Here is a 24,755-nt window from a genome sequence, read left to right as displayed (position 1 = left end):
GTGCCAGTACCTTTAACTCATTGCCATGATGGTGACAATGTGACATTAAGAGCTGCAGTGTCACCGACAACGGGTGAAATTTGGGAAGCATTATTTGGGCAGAGACACACAGCAGTAAATGCTTATCTAATTTTTTTTTAGACAACCTGACTTCTCAAATCTTGTAAAGTGCTCCACTTGTATTAATTTCTCAATGCAGGTTCATTCAGGGGGAAAAAAATGTCGTAAGCAAAGGTCAAATATTAGCAGCACACGAAAACGGCAAAATCTTGGCCTGCATCTTCGACATTAATTTTGCCATCTCTTTAGTGATCGGGATCCTTTAGCTCCATCTACCGGTACCAAGTACCCTGCAGCAGCCTGCGGAGTGCCAGCCGGGAGGCGACACTCAGCTGAACACACGGGACAGCGACAGTGGCAGCTGCAGGTGGAATTGCAAGTTTAACGTGATCCTCTCCGGGAAGCTGCTGCTGCAAATTCAGAAGATCCCCTACAAAGTGACGATACCGCCTGGTCACGATGTTCAACCTCTGACAGCTGGAGTGTCTGGTCAGCCAACCTCATCAGCCTGTGCAATGAGAAAGGCACACGTAAGTTCATGACACGTAGAAGATTCGTTCATGAAAGATTCACGTAGGTATCTACAGGAGAGACAGAGCGCGTCAGCTTCATTTGGCTGTGGAAAGTCTCAAATACCTTCAAACGAGCTCAAAAATCACTGAGACTCCACAGTAACTTCCAAGTGGTATGGTACATGAAGACATTTCAAAAGGCATTGAGCAGCTTAGGTTTAGGTACCTTGGTTGCACCCGGATTGTCAAATTCTCGCAGGTGACCCTTTCTAAAAGTGTGCAATATAAGTATCCTAACACTAATGTCCGTAAAATGGTTACCAGTAAGTGGTAAAAACCTCACAAGCAGACAAGTTCTCTTAGTCCAATTTTTTTTCTTTTCTTCTCCCCCCCCCCGATAGCGTCTCAAATCAGTTCCCTTTTTAGCTATAGAAACATATCAATTTCAGAGTCAGCGCATCAGTCCTGCCACAGTGGAAACTGGCCTTTCACAGCCCTCCACTGAAGTGTTCACCAATTCATCCCAGGTGGGAATCCGATCAAATAATCATGTAACAGCCAGGCCATAACAGTAAGGCTTGTTTGTGTATCTTCTCAATGAGAATTCAGTTACAGCTATTTACAAAGCTCTTTTTATATCTAACAGCTTTGATGCAACTGTACGTATTTTTAAGAAATAGTATGTGTTTGTTTATTATTAATATCTATTTGTATGGCCACAGCTTTATTAGAAATGTGGCTGTTCTGTCTTCTCCATAATTGATGCATAAGGGTTAGAGAGACTTTTAGAAAACTCTGCTATCCATACACACTATCCATACACAAATAAAGCTCCTTTGACAAACACTTTCAGCTTGGTTTTCTCATATATTTGAATTTAAGCACTATCTTTTTCTAGAAAGAAAATAAAGGGGGAAATTAATTTCCCTCTTTCCCCATAATGCCAGATTGAGAGAGCGCTATCAAGAGATATATAAGCACTAACTGTTTTCTGCTGGATACTTAAGGGAAACAGATGGGTGTAATTACGGTTTTATGGAGGTCTTACCTAAAATGCTTATACTCAGCTGCCCCATTACAGTTTGATTCTCGGTTATAAATGCATATATTAATCTTTGTAAAGGTCTGTACAGATTTTAAGCTAAAGGGGAACATACAGCTTTGTAGCTACTTCACAGGGAAAGAAACCAAATTAAACCCAGAAAGCACAATGATACTGGAACCTTCAGGACCTAAAGGAGGAGAGTGCTCGTTGCTTAAAACAACTGAACTCATGCTGCAAATCAGCAGAGGGAGCCAGCTGCCTTGTTTTAGAAGTACCAACTCTGCTTGCTACCCTACAGTCAGCCTAGCAGCTTGCGTGCCAATCTTTACATTGTTTTACCACAGGGTGGTGAATCTCCCGTTACCGGAGAGGAATAGGTTGCCTCGCTGTGTCGTTTGGTCTAAAGGGAATATTGGGAAAACCTGAGCTTTGCCGCATCGTTAAAGTTTACCGACCCATCCAGACTGTGCTACCACCTCTGGAAGTGACCAGTACCTAAATGCTTTTGAGGAACCTGAGAAAACACCCATTTGGTTGCAAAAGCTAACTGAGGGAGAAATAAAAAAAGGTATCTTCATCTCCTCCCGCCCCTTTACTACTGTGTAAGCATTTCATCCTTTCATACGAGCTGCAGAAGCAGTTTTGCTCAAACCAGTGGGGACAGTTACACATAGAACTTAACTTCTCTGACAAAAACGGCAATAACAATACTGCAATGCCACCCCCATAGTATCGCCCTTCTGTGTTTACTCACCATTAGTGCCTTTAAAGGAATTCTCCTTTTGTTCCCATATGATGAGAGAGTGTAAAACAAAAGAGAAAGCAGCTAATTGTCATGATGCATTTTAAAATCTGAACTGCAATTCTGACAGATAAAGTACTATGAACACAAATGTCCATGTGATCTTGGATCTCTAGTTCCAGAACCATTTTTTTCCCCACAGGAATTACAAGAAAACTTGTACAAGGTTAAAAGATACAGTCCTCCTCCCCCCTGCTCAGAGAGCCTTTTCCTTATGAGATCTGTTCCTCTTTGTTTCTCATCCTTCATAATGGTGAGTTTGAAGGTTAAACTATCTCCAAGTGACCCCAGTTAAACCAATCAGTCTTCAATGCATTTACACAGGTACTCTTGAGGGAACAATTTGGTTAGCTAATCATTTAATTACAAACTGCTGAATTGATAATGCAGGAGAACTTAACTCAAAACGAGAAGGGCATTATAGGACTGACAGCTGGGAAGAGGTGAGGCAACCAATGTAAATTTGTTTGTAAAGTGAACATACATTATTTGGAAGCAGTAAAATCCAGTAAATGCAGAATCAGACTAATTCTGCAGGTATCTTCCCTGCTCTAGCCAGAGGAGTAGAAGGCTGAGTTCTGTGGCTATAAATATACTCAGATATTTACAGTATTTCCTAATTAGGACCAGTGAAAGGAGGGAAATTATATATTCTCCTTCCATTAAATATCCTTCTGCTATATGACTCATCTAGATAGCAGATGAAGAGCGTGCTGGAGTGACACTTTTCCCAGCTCAGGGGCTAAATATCTCCAGGGTGCTCCCACCCCTCCAGCACGTGTCCACAGCAGGCTGCCTCTCCCCTGCTCCCAGGGATTACAGGCCCCCTGGCACAGGGCTCAGGCTGGCATGATGCAACACAAGGCAGCGTAGCACAGCGCTAGCAGTCTGGGAAGAGCTTTGAGCATGATGCAAGAGCTACGAGCAAGCAGTGAGACTGTCATCTCAAAAGATCATTGCTGTGATTTCCTTGTCCAGCAGACTCATGCCAATCAACAGTGCTGGCACTGCAGAGATCAAAAATAAAGATGAAGACTTTCATTTTTCTCAAATGGTAGTGAATATTACTTCTGGGGAGCCTTTATGAGGTTCATTCTCTGGAGAAAATCCATCCTGTTTGTAACATCCCTGAGATAACCTCACTCAGCCAGAGATTACCATTTTAGTATCCGCGTTGCCCAGGCCACTGCAACTGCTCCCATGCTGTAAGGCAGTGGTAGGTTTGCAGCAGTGGATTGAGCATTGCCCCATTCCTCTTCACTGGATAAAACTTCCCTGTAGGTAAGAAAAGGTTTCTGTGATTCTCAACACCGCTCCAGGACTGGAGATGCTAACCTCAAGCACCATTTGCAGCAAGCTGCGAGAGCCAAATCCCCTCCTCCGTAATGAATGGTTTTAGCTGTGCATCCCAAACCTGAAATGTCTCACAATACTTTCATTTAGCACTGCTAGATGATAATCCTGCGACCAGGTCTGAGGGCTATATTCAGTTTCCACCTCTGCTGCTCACTTGTTCCATTAGTTTATCATGCTGGTTTTCACAGTTATAAATGGGAAATATTTATAAGTACATCACAAACATGGATGAGAGCCAGTTTACCGATGTTTCTAAAGCCCTCAGAGACCACGGGGAAAAAGAAACAGAGGAATGTCCAGTGTTTGCTTAAAGCACTGAATTTTTTAATGTTATTTCTCATAAACTGAAGCCCACACCTGTGTGTGTTAATACACTGCGCTGCAGATGCCTGAGGTATTTACAATTATGTGTAAGATGCAGCACAGAGTTTGGGTAGGATGTAAGGATGAATTTTGAATTGATTTTCACTTTATTTAAGCTCTATATTTTTTCTTTATTTATACCATAGAAGAAAATATCCTGTAAGGTTTTTGTTTAATTTCTGTGATTTACAGAACACTTTTGCATAGTCTGCTGGTTATTCTATTAATATTTTCATTATTAGAGATTAAGGGTGTTTTCCATTTGCTGTTTGGCTGCAGGAGAGAACTGCTTAGTTTGGCCCAGTGATCTGTAAATTCAGAAGTGTTGCACTATGCATCACAGACTACGCAATATCGTATAGACATGTGCATAAACTGTTTCCTTGACTTAAATTGAGGTCTGTTGCAAGAAACATTAAAAGTGTAGTAAATAGCAAAAATGAGATTATTTATAGAATGAACACACTGACTTATAAATTACCATATGATCCAGAAATGACTACATAAAATATCCCACCACTCCAATACCTTAACTTTCCTACTGTGTTCCTAAACACAGTTTGTCTGTTTTACTTTCAGTGTCTGAAGATAGCACTGTTCCGCTGCTTTTTCGTGATCACTCTACGCTGACATTTGCTGGGCCCAATATAAAACCAGATTAAGTTCTATGAGTTTCTACAAGCGTAATTCAACACTTGAAACACTATTAGGGTGCTGTGTTTGTTCATTCAGCTAGGAGAGAAGTTCAGCCCAGTGCAGGCAGTCAGCACAAGACCTGGCAACCAGCTAAGTCTGTAACATCTATCCATAGGAGCACCGTTCCAGAGGTACAGTCCAAACGTTAGCTCTGATTTGAATATTTTACAATGTTTTCATCACTGTAAATTTCCCATAAGGCATCTCGTGACTTCCCTGTTTGTCCCATACCTGCACTACATCAAGAAACTCTAGGAAGTCTACTGTAAAAAATGAAATAGCACCAACACATTTTCCTAGAGCAGGATATCATGGAATAATGAGCAAGTACTGAATTTATAAGAGATGTAAGAACCATTCCTCATCTTACTAACTTATCAGAAGCAAGAGCAGGCTAATAAGCAAACAAGGAAAAATATTCAAGTATGTTTCGTTTCCTGCCCAAATGTCAGTGTATAAAAATAGATTTTTTTTCTTTTTTTCATCTAAAGTGAACTCACAACTGTTAATGAGAAACATTGTCAAAAAATCATTCTAGTGTGGCAAGCAATCAGGTGCATCAGGTACGGGAGGAATGTTAGAATAAAAGGCAGATATATCATCTCAGCACAGACCGTCTAGGAACATGGCATCTATGTTATGCCTAAAATAACTAAGTGACATCTCTCTCATCTGTACCAGAAACCTGGATTCCCTCAGTGACTTTCACAACAAATTCAGTAAGCATTGCCTCAGTATCAGACTGTCTCTGGAACACTTCCGTACTGACATGATTGTCCTAGGCGCTACAATCAAGATCAAGAATTGTAATTTACAAACAAACATTCACAGCACAACTATAAATCAGTGTTGCTGCTTCCACAAAACTGGTAACCATCTCAAACACTCTCCAAAAGCCGTAAAATACTCCCTGACCTTCAGCCACTACCCTATTCGCTCTGGGGAAAGCGCTTGCACGTCTTATCTCCTTAACCTAAAAAGGACTTTTCTATTCTACAGTGAAAACATACTGTGAGATAGAATTTACAGGGAATCCGTTACAAATTACATCCTACGCAGGAAGAAGTTATCTGAAAAATATCTTTCAAGAACCTCTTTTCAGACCCTTGGAATGAAAATGAAGCAAGTGGAACTAGAAATTTGACAACAGATTTGAACGTTGCAATTTCTCATCTCCACAGTAAGTATTCCTGCCACAGTAAACACTTTTCACAACAAAGCCATCCAAATACCATGTTCCTACTGTTAATTACATATCCTAATATAAGCTTCTACGAAAGTCTACTTAGTAGACTAAATGCTACCAATCTATTAAATGCTCTCACGAAAATGCACATATAAAATGGACTTTCATAAACATTTACTAAAGGACAGGAACAGACAGTGCGGTAACATTTCTCAAAAAACAATTACTCCACCTCTCACTTCTTGCTCCTGATCTACAAAGACAGCTGCAAAAGATGTGCATCCTCCTTAGCCCACAACTACTGCCTATCTTTATTTTCCTCAGATTATCTCATTGATATCTAATTAAAGTCAGAGAAACTCAGCTGGTATTTAGCTTTGAAGTCTATTGCCTGTATTTGATACTTGAAGGAATTGCATGCCCAGGAGTTTTTCTACATTTTGCTGTTTATACAATTAAAAAGTTACCTCTATCTACAAATTCTCTCTTAATTATGTCTGAAGAGCAGCACAACTGTAACCCTGAAAAAAGGATTCCTTACCCCTCAACCCAGTAGGCCTCCAGGTCAGAAAGTTGCTGCTGATAGTTTTATACTCCCATAAACCAAACTGAGAGAAACCAATAATGGTAGAAAAACACTTGCAGTGTCTGCTTGACTTTTTGCCAATAGATATTTTTGTTATATTTTTTGTAAATTATTCCATAATTCTTAATTTTCTAGTATTTTCAATTTTAGAATATCTTTTCTGATTCCTTCTGATTACACTACAATAGCTTTTTCATCTCACTACTAAGTGGTATGTTCCTTGGCACTTTAATGTATACATACATTTAAACTACAAACATTTGTTGTTACCTGTTCATGGCACATTTGGTTCTCACTAACTTACACTAATTGAAAAATGAAAAGGCAAAATATCTACTTCGTATTGAAAATTCCAGCACAAATAGAAAGCCGGTCTCCTGGGTTAGCATAGCTGCTTTTGTAACTTTGCTATCAGTTATCAACAACTTAGCTAATAAGTGTTAAACGATGTTATATAATCCATATACTAACTGATAGCAGATGTACTCAGAGCAAAAATTTCAGATTGATGTGCAAAAATACATTTCACATATTTTATTGTTCAGCAAAGCACATTACACACATAAACATGCAGTCATTCAGTAATCTGAATTGTTAAACACCTGTTTGTATTAACTTTAACGCCATCCTGCTGTAATGATACTGGAAGAAGTACATCTTTGAAATTGTCTGTAGGGGAATGAAAGTCAAATTTGTAGCTGTCATTTCTTCAACAGACCTATTACTGAAGTGTAATTCATTTCTTTTCCAACTGCTTAAGCACAAAGAGAACTTTCCCATTCTACATGTAACCCATTACTAAAGGCAAAAGGAAAATTGTGCCCTTGGTTGCATTTGCTGATGTTTTTACAGTATTTCTGATATTTGTTTCTGCTATACTTAACTTCCAGTGGAAAACTTCATGGGTTCCTCCTTGCTTCCTTTCCTACATTCTGGATTGTGAAACAGGCTGTGTGATAGAAGAAAAAGTAACTACGTAACCTATCACTTCTCTTTTGGGCTAAGTAGGCTGTTAGACTTTAGAAGAGAGACCCTTCCTCTCATACTGTCAGTGCCATTACCAGTGTGCAATTGAACTTCAACAGAGCAAACACCCCAAGAATTTACGGGCCCTAGTGGTATGGTGTCCAGCCGCAGGAACATCACAAGCCAGCAATTTTAAGGCAATGTCCAAGATGGATAATGTTATCTTACGACATGTAATGTATTGTGAAGCTGCTGACCCACAGATTTGTGTTTGAAAGTATGTGAAGTCATATGTATGAGTTCAGTTTTTGTTCTGCTTACTAACATGACATGAAGTTTACAAGTATTTAACTGTTACTATGTCTTAGAGAAGTAATAAAAAACAAAGTTAGCCTTAAGAGTGCTCAGGCCATAAAGTCCCGCCAGCACACATCCAAAGGGTATCTTATATATGATGCAAACTGGTACACTTCTATTTTTAATAAAGGTATAATATACCCTGGATAAATTTTATTAAAACAGGTGTTCTGCAAAACTAATGGTTCAGTTAACAAACTTACAGCCTTTAAGAAATAGAAGCAGGCTCTTGTTGACTGCTCTTCCAGGAAAAGAGGAAGTCTCTTCCATTTCTACCTTTGCCCCTAGATGAAGGCTATACAGCATATCATTTTTGTGCTATTAATGGTAAAAGATTTGGTGGAGGAATTAATTACCAACTGAGACAAGGTGATACTTGTAGCACAGATAAGGGTGATTAATTCAGTTACAAACCTGCACTCATTTCCCTGTGCCAAGACACTTACTGTTTTGAGAACAGGAGTTTGACAGAAAGCAAACACATAGGAATTCATGTATAGAAAATGTAAAGGCTGTCCCTTCATCTCACAGTTTTCCAGTCAGCTTATAATATCCAGATTTTCATTTCTTCAAAGAAAAGAAAACATTAGCTCACTACCAAGTTAATGGCAAACAGTAAGTCACATAGATAGTAGAATATAACATTCACGTCTTATTATTTCATATATAAACCTTTACTTTAAAGTGTTATCTAAAATAACATACATGGTTACCAGACCAAATAGCCTATATAAATTATGCTGAAAATATCATCTTTATTTACAGGAACCTAATTAAAATTAACTTTAATTGTGTTTGAGATCTGCAACAACCCTTCTCTCTCAGAGCCAGACCACAGCTCAGCTTTACGCTGCTGGGCAGAGCTCTAAGGAGCAAGATGCCCCTCACACACACGAAGAAAGCATTGGCCATGCAAAGATCTGGCTCACCTGCTTCTGAAAGAGGTGGGAAGCAGCTTGCAAACCATCACTCTCTGATCTGGTATCATGTCTTGTTGCCTATCCCACCCTTCAGGCTTTACAATTACATGCTACCCTTTGTTCAAGTGAAGTCTAAAATTGCTTTTCCGGCCCTTGGTGGTATTCTGCCAATACATTGTGGAATTTAGCCAGAACCACAAGATTTTAAAAAAAAAAAAAAAAAAAAAAAAAAAAAAAAAAAAAAAAAGGCTTAGACATCCTTTCATTCTGTTTGAGCTTCTACATATACAGATTATCATCATCTTCTAGCACTGTTGGTAATCACAACTACAAGAAATAAGCAAAGAGAAAATCAGGAATATTTGACATTATTTTATAGGCACGTCTATAACCATGTAATTTGCTTCATAGTTAATTTACTGAATTCTAATCTCTGCTTTAAAGAAAAACAACTGGCTTGGGTTGTATAAAAATGTTACCTTTGAGACCCAAGAAATGCCACACTGCTTTACCGAGCATGAATTAGATACCAGAAGAATCATTCCTTGCAAACAGAGCATCCAGTATGCACTCAGAAACAGCTCACACAGAGCCCTAGTATTAGCACTATTAGCACTTGTTCTTTTGCGATTTAATGAAAATGCTCTGCTTCAAAAGAAACAGCTAATCAGATAATCACATTAGACTTAGGCCTTGAGCAGTCAAGCTCTCAGAAAAATCATTGAATAAGACAACAGGATTACGGCTTTTATGACTACACATTGTATTTATCACAAAGCATGGCCAACATTCACACTGAGGTTGCTTGATTATTACATGGTTACCTGTGCTCTATAAAACAGAGGTCTCATGTTGAACAGATTCTAAAACGGTACTGCAGTATTAGATATTATTAGCATGTTACTTTTATTATTAATCATCATTACCTATCACCAAAACATTAGTACTTCAGTGTAAACACTGCAAAACATATACATGATTTAACAGATTGAATATTGACAGATTCAAACACTTTAGATCTGTTATCTATCCGCAAGATCTAGAAATAAGGCATATGGTCAGCATTTTAGGAGAGTTTAAGTAAACAGCCCGAGTGCTTTGCTTTCCTCCCACACACCTTAACTCTGTCAGTTATGCTGCTGGATTCCTCATAGCAAATCTCATATCTTGAGGAGGTCATACCTGAGGAAGGCTGTTAGCTGGCTGAAACATCATTCTTTTAGTTTTTTCACTTTCCTGTGTACAAAGGAAACAAACAGTGAATAGCTAGAGGGCTTAGTCTTTTTAAAAATCTTGACAGAGTTTTCTGCTAGGAAGATAACTGTGTGGCCTGAGAGACTTCATTTGTTCATGCTCACACATTTATACACAACTGAGACTTTATTCCACTCAGAGGATCTTGACATAAAATTGTAGAACTGATCACATCTCTGTGATAGAAGCTTGACAGTTTTCCCACACAGCCCTGTCAAAACTTCCCATCAGTAGCTGTAAACAGAATTAGCAGGGTGGCCACTTAGCAACCAAATGCTTTTGCTTTTGCAATCTTACAGCATGGCGCCGTCTTCTTTTAGGCTGAATGCACTCCTGTCCGTATGATGGCCACTGAAAATCTTGGGCCGGCATTTTGCTATTCTGACTCTCCACTTCTTCAGAATCAGAGTCTTCTTGTTGCATTGAAGGAAAATGCCTGTCTGGATAAATCTCCTTCAGTTTGCCCTCAAAGAATACATCTAGGCATCGTCCAGCCTCAGCAACCTCCGAATCTGGCTGTAAGAGAATAAATAACCATTCATTGTTACAGCACACAGAAATCATCAAGGATCAAAACCAAATTGCTACCCTACCCTAATGTCTTGCCTTGGTTCTGTCTGCTACATCTCCGTTAGTCTCCTGCCCACTTTCTACAGCCCATTAGTCCCTCTGCATTTACAATGTAAGTAAAAACCAGATGCTGCTATTAAGAAACACGTTTCTGCACCTCTAAGAAGAAGAGATGTGCAGTGAACTAGAAAGAATAGCAGTCATGATTGCTTAGGAATTTCTAAGCACCTGAATTTTCCCTAGCTATTTTGCTGGCTATGACTGGCTTCTCACAGCAAACTCAGTATCATTCCAAAAAGCTGTCCACTAAGCTGTGCCTCTTTAATTTTAGATCCATATGTATCTCAAGTTCTCAGATCCATATGTATCTCCATTTCTGTCATTAAAAAAAAATTTATATCATTTCCAAAGAGTAAATACTTCTGTTTAATAATTCTGTTTATCCCAATCCCATATATGATGTCAATGGAACCAGTAGTTACACCAGTGTGACAGCTTGAAAGAGCAACCCTCTGGTTCGTGTCTCCCCACCCATGCATATTAGAAACCTACATAATTGAACTTTGCACAGTTCCAAAACATGAGACGCACGTCAGTCACAAGTTCCTCAGGTGCAGAATAGTGGGACTTGTCCTTTTTTTGCAGCTTTTTCCGTATGATTGACAAATCCATTGGCCTTTTGATGATCTGATAATAATGCCGAGCCTGCAATAAGAATAAAACGCAGGTATGTAAACTTTTTAACTAAAACATTTTCTCTCCAGTGACTTCTACCAAGTTTGGACAGAAATCATTGCAGAGGATTCCTTGCATCAAGTGCATCAAGAAAGAGAGCTCTAGTCTTTTAGTGCCTATACTTGCACATCATCTTCCTGGGTGCTTTTTGGTTTGATTAAAAACGTATTTGCCTGCAAGACTGATCTTGAAAATAGCACACTTCAGTGACCACTCTGCTATTTGCACTTTCTGAAGTTTATCCCCAGATATAAATGTCGTCATTTAACCATAATCAATAATATATGTAACATTGACAATTAGCTAACATTTCCCCCAAGCAGTTATAAAAATAATGTGTTGAGATACTGGTAGCTGATACTGTGCGAAGTAGTCTGCCAAGAGCGACTAAAAATATGCTACTATGCACTCTTTTTAAAGTTCAACAAAAGTCTTTTTCAATGGGCACCAGCTACCAGGACATCCCACTCCTTAAATCTTTCTGGGTCAAAACCTGCTTGTCAGGTAATGTGTTCTGTAAGTTCACTGCAAACTTTATTAGGTGGAATGTTTATTATATTGTTATTTGGACTATTCCTTCACATAAAACCTTTTTTTTCCTCTCATTTTCCTCCTCCAACTTGTGTCACATTGTGTTATATTGTTACAATAGCATGGATCTACATTTTCCTTAAAATAGCCAGTTAATATTACAAATGTTGAGTACATGGATGAAACAGCAGTCTCTACATCTTCCCCTGAACACAGTCACATTACCACCTTTGTGCAAAACATCAGAAAAGAGGGAGTCTGGGGTTATTTCTAAAGCAGACCTCTCTTATGGCAGTGCAACATTCTCCATGTATGCAGCAAGTCAACTTTCTTAATCACTGGAACCCCTCATATCCCTTTAGTATCCTACCAGCATCTTAAATTGGCACCTAACCTGGCCTGAGAACATTGGCCAGCATTTACCTGCCTCCGACCTGGCACCTTCAAAGCACTTGCAAGAGGGAAACACCTACTCTTCCATAGGAAGCAATACTATTCAGAAAAAAAGCTAATTAATATCTTTCAAGAAGACAAAGGAGAAACTTGCGAGGCGTGCCAGAGTATTCTTTGGATTCCCTCTGACCCATGCATGTGCAGTACTTACCAGGGGGCTGACAGGTTCATGGAATGGGAGGCTCATGCTACTGCAGAACAGGGAAAGCACCAGCTTTTCACACTTCTGTAGAAGCCAAATTTGAAATACGTTTTAATTCAAAACAAGCGAGTTTCATTCTTGCCCTTAGTTAATGAATCATACCAACAAGAGGAGTTTTCATGTAGTCTGTGCATTTCTGATGCAAAATGGCACACGTCACTCTAACCCGGGGGACGTTTTGCCTCATAGCATTTTTATAGTTTTGAAAGTGAGGATAGTCAAGAAATGCAAGTAAAGAAACATTATGTAAAAAATTTTGTATGCGTGAATCTTTCCTGGAAACTCTTGGGAATTCATCGCTATCACTATTTCCTTTCTGCACTCCAGATCTATTCCTTGGCTCTTGACTAAAAGAACAGCAGCAACAGTGTGGAAACAGTTAAATGGAAAATGTTTCACACTGTTCATATCCATTCATACAAATGGATGCAAATTACATAGTTGGCAGTACTGTATGAGAATAGTTCCATTTAATCATCGTTAACTTGTAAAATACTTATACTTGTCTTTGGTTTTTTCACTGATGCAGAAAAATGGACTACAAAAACATTATAAGCCATGTTTACTCAAAAGCAATGGAATTTCTAATCAGCTCCATTTTCTAAACAGAACCTCACTAATCAAGACCCAGATCCCAACTATTTCTGGCCAGTTGTACTCAAACCACTGGAAACAGGGATCACGTCAATGTCACAAAGTTATGTCCAGCTCTTTATGGACAGAGTAGCTCAGGTCTGGAAATAGCATGGATGAATTTGAGCAGTGCTATGGCTATGTTCATAGGCCTTGCCAGGGGGCCCCAGTGCTCTAAGAACCATTGCTGTTGTCTTTATGTATGGTGCCCAGACTAGACCAGTGCCTTATTCTAGGCTTTATTTGTGCAAGGCCAGCTCAGCATCTGCACTCAGCTGTGTGGACTTAGCCTCCCTGTCCAGCTGTCACCAATATACACAGGACATTTATTTGGAACCTGTGGCTTCCAAGTACCAAGTGGACTTCAAGAAAAGGCATTTTTTTCATGGGAGATTTGGTAGAGGAAACTGGTAATGGGGATGTAAAGAGATAAGCTTTCATCTAGGCTGAGTTAACAGTGCCTAAATGTCATCTTCAAGGGGATTAATGGTACATATGAAGACCATATGATGATTTCAATCCAACTGAAAGTCGAAAAGTGTCTACATCACAAAAATGTCATTGCAACTGGCCTAAGTAGATGTCTGAGAAGGTGCCAAATCTTAAAGGAAAAAGATTCAGTGGCAGAAAGCTAGGCAAAGTTGACTCAGGGAAGCTTGCTCTGCTGTACAGAGCGACTCCCCTATTCAAAGGAGAAAGGAATTCCAGATCTGCCTGTTTCATCTTTCTATAACATGTCATTAATTTTAAAATTGAACAGCAATGTCTAGATGGAAAAGAATGATATAACTGAATACTAACAATGCTTTTGTTGTATTTACTACTCTCTGAAACATTCGAGTAGCAACCAAGTCAAAACAGTCATCTTTCCAATGAAGAGGCAAAGCCTCATGCTGAGATCGTGTTTTTTTCTAAATAGTACAATAGTACAATATATAGTTATTCCCACCTTCTGGTCATAGTCATCAAGGCCATATTGTGCATTATAGCTGTGGCTGTAGCGTGTGTTTTCACAGTCATATTCTACCTCCGGCTTCACTGGATTACGGCAAAGAGTGCACACCCATTCTCCCCTGCAAAACAAGAAACCAAAAACTTGTATCAAATTTTGTCAGCATCCTTGTCAAATAACAAACGTCAGGAATCACTGTATTTGGAAACAAGTCGCATCCTTAATTAGTATTACAATAGCAGGCAATCTGAAGCCTACTGTACTAGATGTTCTTCAAGAGATTTGAATCTAATTAGAAGTGTAATAATTTCAGATTATACTCATTGCACTTTTTCTGTCACAGAGAAAAAGACAAAATAGTAAGTGTTTGAAATCAGGTATCAGCAGTGTGTGCAGCTGCATTGATTCAAGTGCTGTTTTTAAAAAAAAATATTAAGGAAAAATAGCCAAGAGTTGGGTCATAAGACAGAACCAGATCCATTTGATAATTGATATATTTACTGATATGTTTTTGTATCAATTGATATGATAATTGACATATTTATCTAAGAAATCAACATTATCAGAAAAGGTCATAATGTGTGCTAGTACACAGGTTCCAAAACCAAATAGACATAATTCTGCATGGGCATAAATGTCTTTCCTAGTAGATACGTTTTCAGAATCCTCTTGAAGAATTTCATGAAGGCAGTGATACAACTTCTGCAATGTCAGGGCCTGAATAACTATAGGTGAAGGTATATTAAAGAACTATGAATACAGAACTTCAGTTAAGGGAATTAATTTACTTCATTAGAATTTAACTTTGCCTAGGAATTTTATTTTAAAAGGAAAAACTTGGTTTTCACATTGTTTTGAAACTAGAGGTTTAATAATGACTTAGCTATTAGAGAAAAGAGTGAAAAGCCAAGAGATGGAAATTCCTGCTTTTTGAAGAGAAAGAACAAACCTGAATCTCCAAACTAATGTCTCACAACATATTTTTCTCAGCTGAGACAGTTATTTGGGCTTGGCACAAATGAAGTAGCCTCTGGTCCCAACTGGTAATGATTTGTAACAGAATTCAGAATTATACACCACCAGTAATGCACATTATTTAGCCTCACTTTTAAAGTTTGGTATGTGAACGTGTACCTAATTCTGGCTCTCTGTCGCATACAATTCATCTGTGACAAGTTGCTAGGCAATGTATGTCGTAGGGAAACCGATGTCCTAAACATTTCCACAAAAGCCCCAATAATCCTAGATTTCCCATAAAACCATCTAGAAAACTGAACAGGAACTCACTGATTGCCCTTTCCTTGTAGCCACTGTTCTTGCAGAGAAGAGCTGATGTCTACACCACAGATGTCACATGAGAGTTAGGATTTTATTTTTCTCCAATAAGTCGTAAGAATGTTTTTTAAAGCTCAGGTCTGCCACCTCCTTTGTTGTACTGGCCAGCTAACTGCAGAAAGGGCATACATGGCTGGAAACAGTTCTTGTTAATAATTCATCTAGTTCCTAGTGTGTAAGACTAAGACAATTCTTCCTTTTGCAAGAAAAGTAACAAAAAAGGCAAGTGAGAGATGCAGTCCTTGCTCTTGTGTAAAGTTGACACATATATCCCTGAGGATATATTCTGCCCCGAGGCAGTAAGCAGAAACTGAGCACATCAGTGAAATATCATACATACTCACACTGGAAAGCTGAGCAGGGCTGGAACATGGCAGGAGAGATGGAAGACCTTGGGGCAGTGATCACAGCACAATAGTTCTCCTCCATTAAGACACACAGCACAGAAATCCTCATTTTCAATTGGATTGACTTCCTGAGTAACTGGAGACTTCTTCATGATGGAGATGCCATTGCTGAGCTTCTGATCAAGAGATGGAGTATCTACAGGAACAGATTGTGTCTGTCCTCCAGCCTGGAATATGAGAAGTTTTCTGTCCTCTGAGCTCTCCTGTTTGGATTTCAGTCCTTCAGGTGAACTATCTTTATTTATCTTGAAGGAAAAAAATTTGAGATCACAGAGTCATCATTTTCATATATAAGCATATAACAGCAGTGGTTAACTGCAGACAAAATGGTTTCTCTGCAGTGAACTCCACTGGAGAGGCCACTGCAGATCAGCAGGCCCACACTCAGCTCGACGTCTGCCACTGGCTGGCCAGGTCAAGTCATTTCCTCCACATACTACAATGTAATAGCACTGTGAGAGAGCTGTACAGATTTCATATCACAGATCATAGAATCATAGAATCATTAAGGTTGGAAAAGACCTCTAAGATCATCGAGTCCAACCATCAACTGAGCACCACCATGCCCACTAAACCATGTCCCTAAGCGCCTCATCTACACGTCTTTTAAATACTTCCAGGGATGGTGACTCCACCACTTCCCTGGGCAGCCTGTCCCAAGGCCTGACCACTCTTTCAGTAAAGAAATTTTTCCTAATGTCCAGTCTAAACCTCCCTTAGCGCAACTTGAGGCCATTTCCTCTCGTCCTATCGCTTGTTACTTGGGAGAAGAGAACGACACCCACCTCGCTACAACCTCCTTTCAGGTAGCTGTAGAGCGCGATAAAGTCTCCCCTCAGCCTCCTTTTCTCCAGACTAAACAACCCCAGTTCCCTCAGCCATTCCTCACAGGACTTGTTCTCCAGACCCTTCACCAGCTTCGTTGCCCTTCTCTGGACACGCTCCAGCACCTCAATGTCCTTCTTGTAGTGAGGGGCCCAAAACTGAACACAGTATTCGAGGTGCGGCCTCACCTGTGCCGAGTACAGGGGCACGATCACTTTTAAAAATCTATTACACTGTGATTTCTGGAATTGGTTCCTATCACTCAAATATGCATTCAGGTAAGTTTTAAGCTATTTATCCTACATTTGTAACTAGACAGACGAGCCAGGTTGTTTGCTAGAGTACAAAAACACTACAGCTATCCAATCCCAGTGACAGACTTCTCAGAAATGGAAGTATCAGGGAGCTACACAGCAAACTAAAAGCTATTACTTCAATCCATCACAGAAGTGTCTGAGGGTGAAATGAATCAACAGACTTGTTTAGTGTATAGTAACTTTCAGAAACTGTGGGTACAAGCCAGTGGGATAAAGGGGAGAAAGCAGGTAAAGCCTCAAGGAAATTCCACTCACCTTTATAGACATACTTGAAGACTGGGTCCCACATTCAATTATCAGGAGGAAATTGCCCTCCTGCTCATTGTCCTGTGGCTGGAGCTTAAACACCGGGAGCTCCCCCGATTCTGATGTACATATTTTTAGACGTTCCAGTCGCACATAGGGGATCTTCTGCTCCTTAGGGCCAGCTCTACAATCAAAATGACACGATTAAATTCAATCATATTCCACAAAATTCTCCTCCCTATTCAGTTTCAACATTTTTCACGCGCTATTGTTTGTGTTCCTTTTCCTTTGTAACTGTGACTCTGCTGGCTAAACGCTGAAAATCTGGACATCTTTTCACATGCTGATTCTTTAAGAAATGTGAATGCGATCACTCTAAATTAATCATATGTCTAAATGCATTACTAACTTCTGTGCTAAAACTTTGCCCTGCTCCGTATATTTTTGTTTTAATTATTCTAATTTAAGTCGTGCTTGATTCTTTTCAGTGTGGTTGGCTTCAAGCAGGAACACAGCACATCATCAACTTTACTTTAAAATATTATCACAGCAGTAGTTGAAAACAAAATTTTATAAAACTGTTGAGATAATGTTAATTCTGTTTCCATTATAATTTTTAGGTTTAATTGGGGCTAAAGAGTTTCTAATTGTTCAAGTGAGATAACTTGTGTTTGCAAATATTTACTCATTCTGGAAAATTACACAGAAATACACAAACTCACCACTTCTTTTCAAGTTTAAGAGAATACCTTACAACTTTCGGAATTATTATCTATAAGGAATCTTGCATTCTTTTTAAGTTCTCCGTTATCATTAAGTATGACAAATTTTCTAAATACATGCATAAAATTTCATGGCCAGTGCTTTTGTATAAAAAAGACTCTGTTACCTGACATTCTGATTGCTTTTCATATCCATTTCAAAATGTTCCTTTTCACAGTTATTGGAATCTGGAAAAGAAGATAAGAAAATGAATAAAATATTTATAATATCAGAGTCAGATTAGGGTAGAAAGTACTTCAATATTCATGTACTTCTGACTGGTGTTTAATGTGATATTGTAAGTGAATTATGGAATCATTTCATCTATATGTACAGAAAACGCATATGCTATTTTCTATTCTGGGATACAGTCTTTGCCTTTCTCTTTGCTTTTAACCACAGCTTCTGTACTGAATATGAGGAGCCTTTTCAAAATATTTTGTCGAAATGGTTACATTCCCAGGGAATTATATATGTACACAGCCATGCCACATTCATCCATATACATGGAACAACATAAGTAATCCTCTTTGCTATACAGCCTTCACTTGAGAAAAACAGACCTACTGATGTCTGAACCCCTGAGGCTCAGGAAGTCTCTGCAGTCTCCTGCTCCATGCTAAGAAGCTTCTGGATAATTCTAGTTACTTGAAAACTGGAAGGAAATTGTGTCTCCTATCTGCCACTGACGGATGAAAGCTACATTGTCTGATTCCTTTCTATCCTCCAATGTATGTAACATATAAACACATGAATCCAAAACTATCCGTTATATAAGCATGCAGGTAGCTCCTGACTGATACTAGACACAAGAGTAACAAAACAACTTTGGAGAGATGGGATGAGAGATGAATGCCCCAGTGGATGCCCTCGTAAATACCAGTCCACTGACAAATTTCACAGTAACTCTTTCTTTTGTTAGGAATTAGTTTGACATAGACAATACTAACAAGAAAACAAACCAAATATCATAGCTATCTGGAGATAAGGGAGTGCCAGGAAAACATGCTTTTTAAAAAATAATCTAGCTCAGGTCAATGGTACCTAGCCCATGGCTTGAAAGCAATGTGCCTCTAAGATACTCTGTTGTTCCCAGCCACAGAAAACACTATACAATCAAGACTGACAAGGAAAGGTGCATTTCACATCACTCCTAAAGTGTTATTCACTTGTGATTGTTGCGCAGGTGAAGGGTGGTACTCATGGCTCTGGATAGAATTACTAAAGGGTGACTGCACGCTGAGCTGAAAGAGCAGCTCTCGCTGGATGCTGTCAAACCAGAGGATGTTCCAGTGGTGCTAGCTTCTTAATATTAATCAACATTTCCATCAGCTACTTGGATCATGAAATAATAGTACCTATAAAATTTGTGGAAAACACCAAACTAGAGGGGTTGCAAATGCTATGGAGAATGTTTACAATTAAAAAATTATCTTAATACATCAGAGAAAAAAAAAAATCTCCTAAATCGGTAAGACTGAATTGAGATAACTGTAACTATTATGCTTATGAAGGATCAGATGAATGTAATCACAAAGGAAAATAACTGACTAGGGAACTGTTCTGTAGAAGGAACTAAGGATTAATGAGGACCATTCACTACATGCGAGTCAACCATGTAATGCTGCTGCTGCAAAAAAGGCAAAATGCCATCCTGCAGTGTATTACCGGCAATGGGGAACGTAAAACGCACAAAGTTGATACCATGGCTCTGCCAGGCACCCCAGAGGCCTCAGCTGCAGCACCGTGTTTGGCTGTGGGCAGCACTCCTTAATTGCAGAGAACCCAGGGAATGAGGTGGTTTTAAAAAAATCACAACGCTGACCCATGAGGAGAGACTGAAACTGTCAGATTTGTTTAGTCTAGGAAAGAGAAGGGGAGGGGAGAATGTTTACGCAAGCCATGATAAGAAGAGAAGTGGCTGTAAGAGGGAAAATGATGAAATGATGTACAATTTTTACCACATCCCTTGGGGCTACAATAAGAAGAATGTTGTTGTAAATTAAGCTGAAATGTTTAGATTTGATATTAGAAAAGGATGAGTCATTGGAGATACATACCAGAAGCAGTGGGGTTTGGCAGCATAGCACTGCTGAAGCCAGTAAGTCCTATTGAGAGCCACTAGCAAAGATAACGTTGCCTTTGCAACAGAGTTAATCTCTCTCGCTGGTGCACACTGCATATGGTGACTGTATCTCCTAAGGTCTCCCCTCACTGCACGCCTTTAAACAGTGAAAGCAGGGTGAGAATTGCTCACTCCTGATCCTTCCTTGTGAAAAGGGAGCAGCATTGAATTCATTCATTCATTGAAGTCTTTCCATCCTCTTGCACAACAGGACCTGTGCTTTGCACAGAGCAAATTTGTAGCATCTGTTATAGATAGTAAGATTCCGTATGTTGGGGCTGCTTTCTGTGCATACTGCCACACGACCCAAAACAGATACTACAAAGCTGCTCCTCTCGGACACACTTAAGCCTGGCTGAGGCACAGCTTTTTAGGGGTGCGCCTGATTCTTACAACTCACACAAATGGTTGTGGCATAATTGTCACAATTTGGCATAGTACATATAGGAGAAGACAAATACATTTCCTTGGCTCACTGAGCTAGGCCTCCTTTGTTCTAATTAGCATTCTCTGAATAAAAATACAGCATAGAGATAGAAATATTAATTCATCTTTTACAGAGAAAAGCAGCCAAATATTGGCATAAGTCACAGGATAACAGCTTGATCCTGCAATCCCTTGCTTGCATGAATAGTCCCATTGACTTTTAAGGTTTGCAGGAATGAAGCTTTACAGCGTAGCACAAGGATACTGGCAATTTGCCCATGAAAAGAGTTAAGTAAGGTCTAATTCTCCATTAAGGCTGAAGAAATAGGCCTTGGCTGAAGGGAATGTTCCACAGTAGACAGAGCCAAGCAAAAGCACACACTGTGCAATACATTAACCTAACAAAAATTTGCTGTGAAGGACTTAGCAAAAGGCACATTAAATTTCAGAGGTAATTTTTTTTTTTAATTGAATTTGGACTCTCCAAACCAGCTCTTCAATAGTCATAACTGCAGGTCCCATTAACAGGAGTGCTTCTAAGAGAACTAATACTCCAGGTACTTCACACAGACACACTCATTTCTGGTTCACAGATGAAGGATGTTACAAATTCAAGGCATATCATTTCCATGTTTCTCCTCCACAAATGAGATCAAACACGCTTTTCCATTGGATTAAGTACTCTGATAATATTTGAACCTTGCTGGAAAAGCACATTTATATGTAAGTACATTAATAAGCATACTGCTTTGAAATGCTTGCAATGCACAGTGCTAAGAAAGAAAGAAAGACCAAAAACCTAAATGAAATAATGAAAAGCCTGGTACCTTCTTTGCTTCTAAGTTGTGTCATTCTGGCATTCACGGGCAGGAAAGAAGTGTTGCTGAGCAGTTCAGAAGGAGAAGTGCAATGCTGAGATTTTTTGATCGAAAGATTAATAGGTTCTTCCAGCACTTTTTGCATAGAAAGAGTTAATTCATTAACTACATCTTGCCCAGCAGTAGCCAAGCTGTTTTCTAGAGGATGATCTACAGTATTGAAGTCTTCATTTTCCAGCTTCAGGGGGGGGAGAAAAAAAAAATCAAATTTTATTATTAGTTCTCTTTCTCTCCATCTTAAGAAAATAATTTGTAATCAGTCTTCAAATACCAGATAAGGAAAACTTTACTTACTGAAATAGCTGCCTTTGACTGATTGACCAACAATAACATGTGCTGTCAATGAAAGCGGATTCCCTTTCAGTAGAGAAGTTTGAGCGATTCCTACCTTGCACTTAGTGCTGCCCTGGAGCGCATCACCTGGTGAGAAGCCAGTGGCAGTCCCAGGGCTCAGGTCACTTGGAGCTCTGCCCAATGCCAAGCTGTAGCTGGGCACCGACTCTGGTGGAGTATCACAGTCACAGAGGGCATTCGGGGATGGGCCAAGTGTTACAGCGGCTGCACCTTGCATCTGTGGATCAGCCGAGTTAGATAACCTTGTTGAAGGTAATTCCATTTCTAAACCGTTTGAAAAGCCCACAATGCTTAAGGATGCCGAACGCTAGGAAAAGAAAAAAGAAAAAAAGCCCAATACGTTAATAAGTTTTTCAGCAGCAAAATGCTACTGTTCTTTCTATAATGGATGAGATACTCTGTTTCAGCTATACATAATCAACCAGTTGTGTCACGAGGGCTTGAAAGTATCTATTGTAATCTTATACCATTTCCAAAAGCTTTAGAGTTTCCACCACTAAAACTGAAAACTGGAAAAGGAGACACCTTTGTGATTTACAAAAAATGTCTTCCTTTGTTCAGTCCAAGGGACTTTTAACTCCCTACAATGAACGGGAAATCTAAGCATGTAGAATATTGTACTAAATCAATCCTTGACATAAACCCTACTAGCTTCCATTAAGTTACTCCAGAAGAAATAAGATTCAGATCAGAAATTTTATCATTTTATTCAAAAATAATCAGATCACTTTATTCAGAAAGAAGATTCAGAAGAAATAAGATTCAGATCTGACAAGTGGATGAAACTATTGTTACTGTTAATGATGCTGAAAACTTTATGCTAGTTAGTGAGTCTATCCCATTAAAACCTAAGGTGCTTACCCTTTAAATATGATAGTGTAAATCCAGAAACATCCTACATGTACTAATGAGGAAAGGATGTACATGTCTAGTTTCCAAAGAAAGGGAATATTTACCAAAGTCTCTGAAATAGTTTTAGCAATATGCATTTTCTACTGTCTCATGATTTGTCACTGTCAAAACCACAGAAATACTGTTATGCAAAACAAAGCAAATTCACCCATCTAGGTGACCTTCCTTAAGTTGCCTTACATCCAGGTATGTGCAACTGTACTGAAATCAGGACTCTTCTAGCGTCCACATGAAGCAAATATAAGCAGTCTTAAAAAGTATGCAGATCTGTGTCATTTGAATATGTAATTTTCCATTTAATTCATCATAGTTCATTGGTGTTTCATCCTTGATAATTGACTGAATAAATCATTTTCATTTGACTACAACACAGTAAGTAGCACTTATTGTAATATAAATCAAGATAAAAGAAATGTGTTGATTGCATCTGAATTAGAGTTTAATTTCATTGTTATACTAATTTTTCTGCTAGGGGCCTGTGACTTAGAAGTGAATCTTGAGACAGGACCCATGTCCTAGATTTAATTAATATTTTTCTCAACTGTTACTCCATTTTGGATTTTGATACCTTTGTCCATCTTAATCCAACAGTGGTAGACAGTAGCCTAGATTGAGCTGACAGTTGTGCCTGTGTAAATCCTACATAATGCCAAAGAAGTCAGTCTTGAATTCCTCTGCTTGCAATGCATATCACCTATGTGCTAAGAGAACACTCTGCCCAGAGACATTAATTTCCACCTAAGGATGTAATTTAATTTCTTTTTCCTCAATTTGCAATAGACGCTACAGTAGGAGATTTGCCTGAACAGTGACCACTTATATTCAATGAGACAAAATAGTCTGCATTTGAGACAGAAAGAGGTCAGCTCTTCTGCAGTGCTAGGGAAGGCTTGTGCCATTCCACCACACAGTGCTCTAGTAAGTCTGTTTTAAACAGTCCTTTCATGTAGAAGGCACCCCAGAGAGCACTGGGTCTCTGCAGCCAGGGTATTGGCCATTTTCCTCCTCTTGAAGCAAATGAATGTCCCTGAATCTAATAATAACTTCTTGGAACCAGCTGGAACTAGTCAAACACGTTCTTCCTACCTTACATTTGAGCTGAAAACTAGAACACAGCAAATCAGGAAATGCATTGGTGGAGGCACAATTTTCCATGTACTCTGTCCGACAGAGCATTCCTAAGTATGCTCAAGTTTCAAACCAAAGGAATATATGTAGGTCAGAAAGGAATCCAGCTTTCATGGTCACACATCCTAAAGAATCCACAAAGATCAAAAATGTTCATTTGCTGTCATAATTTGCTTGTGACAGGTTCCTACACATGCAGTGACAAATGCGGCCTATTGAGTACACATTTTCTGTTTCATTCCATCACTCTTTTTATCACAAGCCTTTTTCAGATGACAAAATAAACATGTGAATTGTTCTCATATCACAGAAAATAAAACAAACAAGCAGAATTCATGCTTGAACTGAACAGATGGACTGTAATCAGCCTTGCCTTTTCCCCTTATTTCGAAGTCCATTGTGAGCATTAATTAAGTCCCTGTAAGGTAGTTAAATATTTATTTAGCCAGATTCTCAAAACCACGAAGCATCCACAAATTCCTGTCTGAGTCAATAGGAACTACCTAATGCTGTGCTCCATTGGAAATGGGCATGCTGAGGCGCACATGTGGTAGGCACACCACCCAAAGCTGCATAGCAAGGTAACTGGAGACCCTGTGGCTATTCACTTCTAATCACTACACGCATCTTCCTTTACTAGTGTTACGAGAGCGTGCCATCATCTATTACGTGTTGAGACCTGACCCTCTGAAGGCCCATCTGTGTGTAAGTGTATACACTGCAGGCGAAATGTTAGCCCTACTAAGACAATGGTAGGATCACTCCTCGCTTCAGTGAGACAAGTTTACTTACTGGGAGTAGTCGCTGGGACGACTCCTACTGCAGAAAAAAAGAAATAGATACACACATAAGACTTTGTTG

At 39.2% G+C, this 24,755-nt stretch overlaps 1 protein-coding gene across 1 annotated transcript in view; it reads right to left on the bottom strand.

The window, feature by feature from the left end:
- Nucleotides 1–10,025: 10,025 nt before the first annotated feature.
- Nucleotides 10,026–24,755, bottom strand: part of TRIM66 (tripartite motif containing 66) — a 51,785-nt gene continuing 37,055 nt past the window's right edge. The window contains exons 11-20 of the mRNA XM_009577871.1: nucleotides 21,889–22,161; nucleotides 21,450–21,678; nucleotides 18,199–18,259; nucleotides 17,319–17,493; nucleotides 15,859–16,166; nucleotides 14,177–14,300; nucleotides 12,544–12,618; nucleotides 11,226–11,378; nucleotides 10,401–10,619; nucleotides 10,026–10,085 (exon numbers count right to left, since the gene is read on the bottom strand). Coding sequence (XP_009576166.1) covers nucleotides 10,026–10,085; nucleotides 10,401–10,619; nucleotides 11,226–11,378; nucleotides 12,544–12,618; nucleotides 14,177–14,300; nucleotides 15,859–16,166; nucleotides 17,319–17,493; nucleotides 18,199–18,259; nucleotides 21,450–21,678; nucleotides 21,889–22,161 — 1,677 coding nt within the window. The remainder of the gene's footprint in view (nucleotides 10,086–10,400; nucleotides 10,620–11,225; nucleotides 11,379–12,543; nucleotides 12,619–14,176; nucleotides 14,301–15,858; nucleotides 16,167–17,318; nucleotides 17,494–18,198; nucleotides 18,260–21,449; nucleotides 21,679–21,888; nucleotides 22,162–24,755) is intronic.

This window comes from Fulmarus glacialis, unplaced genomic scaffold (genome assembly GCF_000690835.1).
Source record: "Fulmarus glacialis isolate BGI_N327 unplaced genomic scaffold, ASM69083v1 scaffold5550, whole genome shotgun sequence".
NCBI classification, from domain to species: Eukaryota; Metazoa; Chordata; class Aves; order Procellariiformes; family Procellariidae; genus Fulmarus; species Fulmarus glacialis.
The sequence above is the reverse complement of the archived record's forward strand: the minus strand, read 5'-3'. Positions and strand labels throughout refer to the sequence as shown.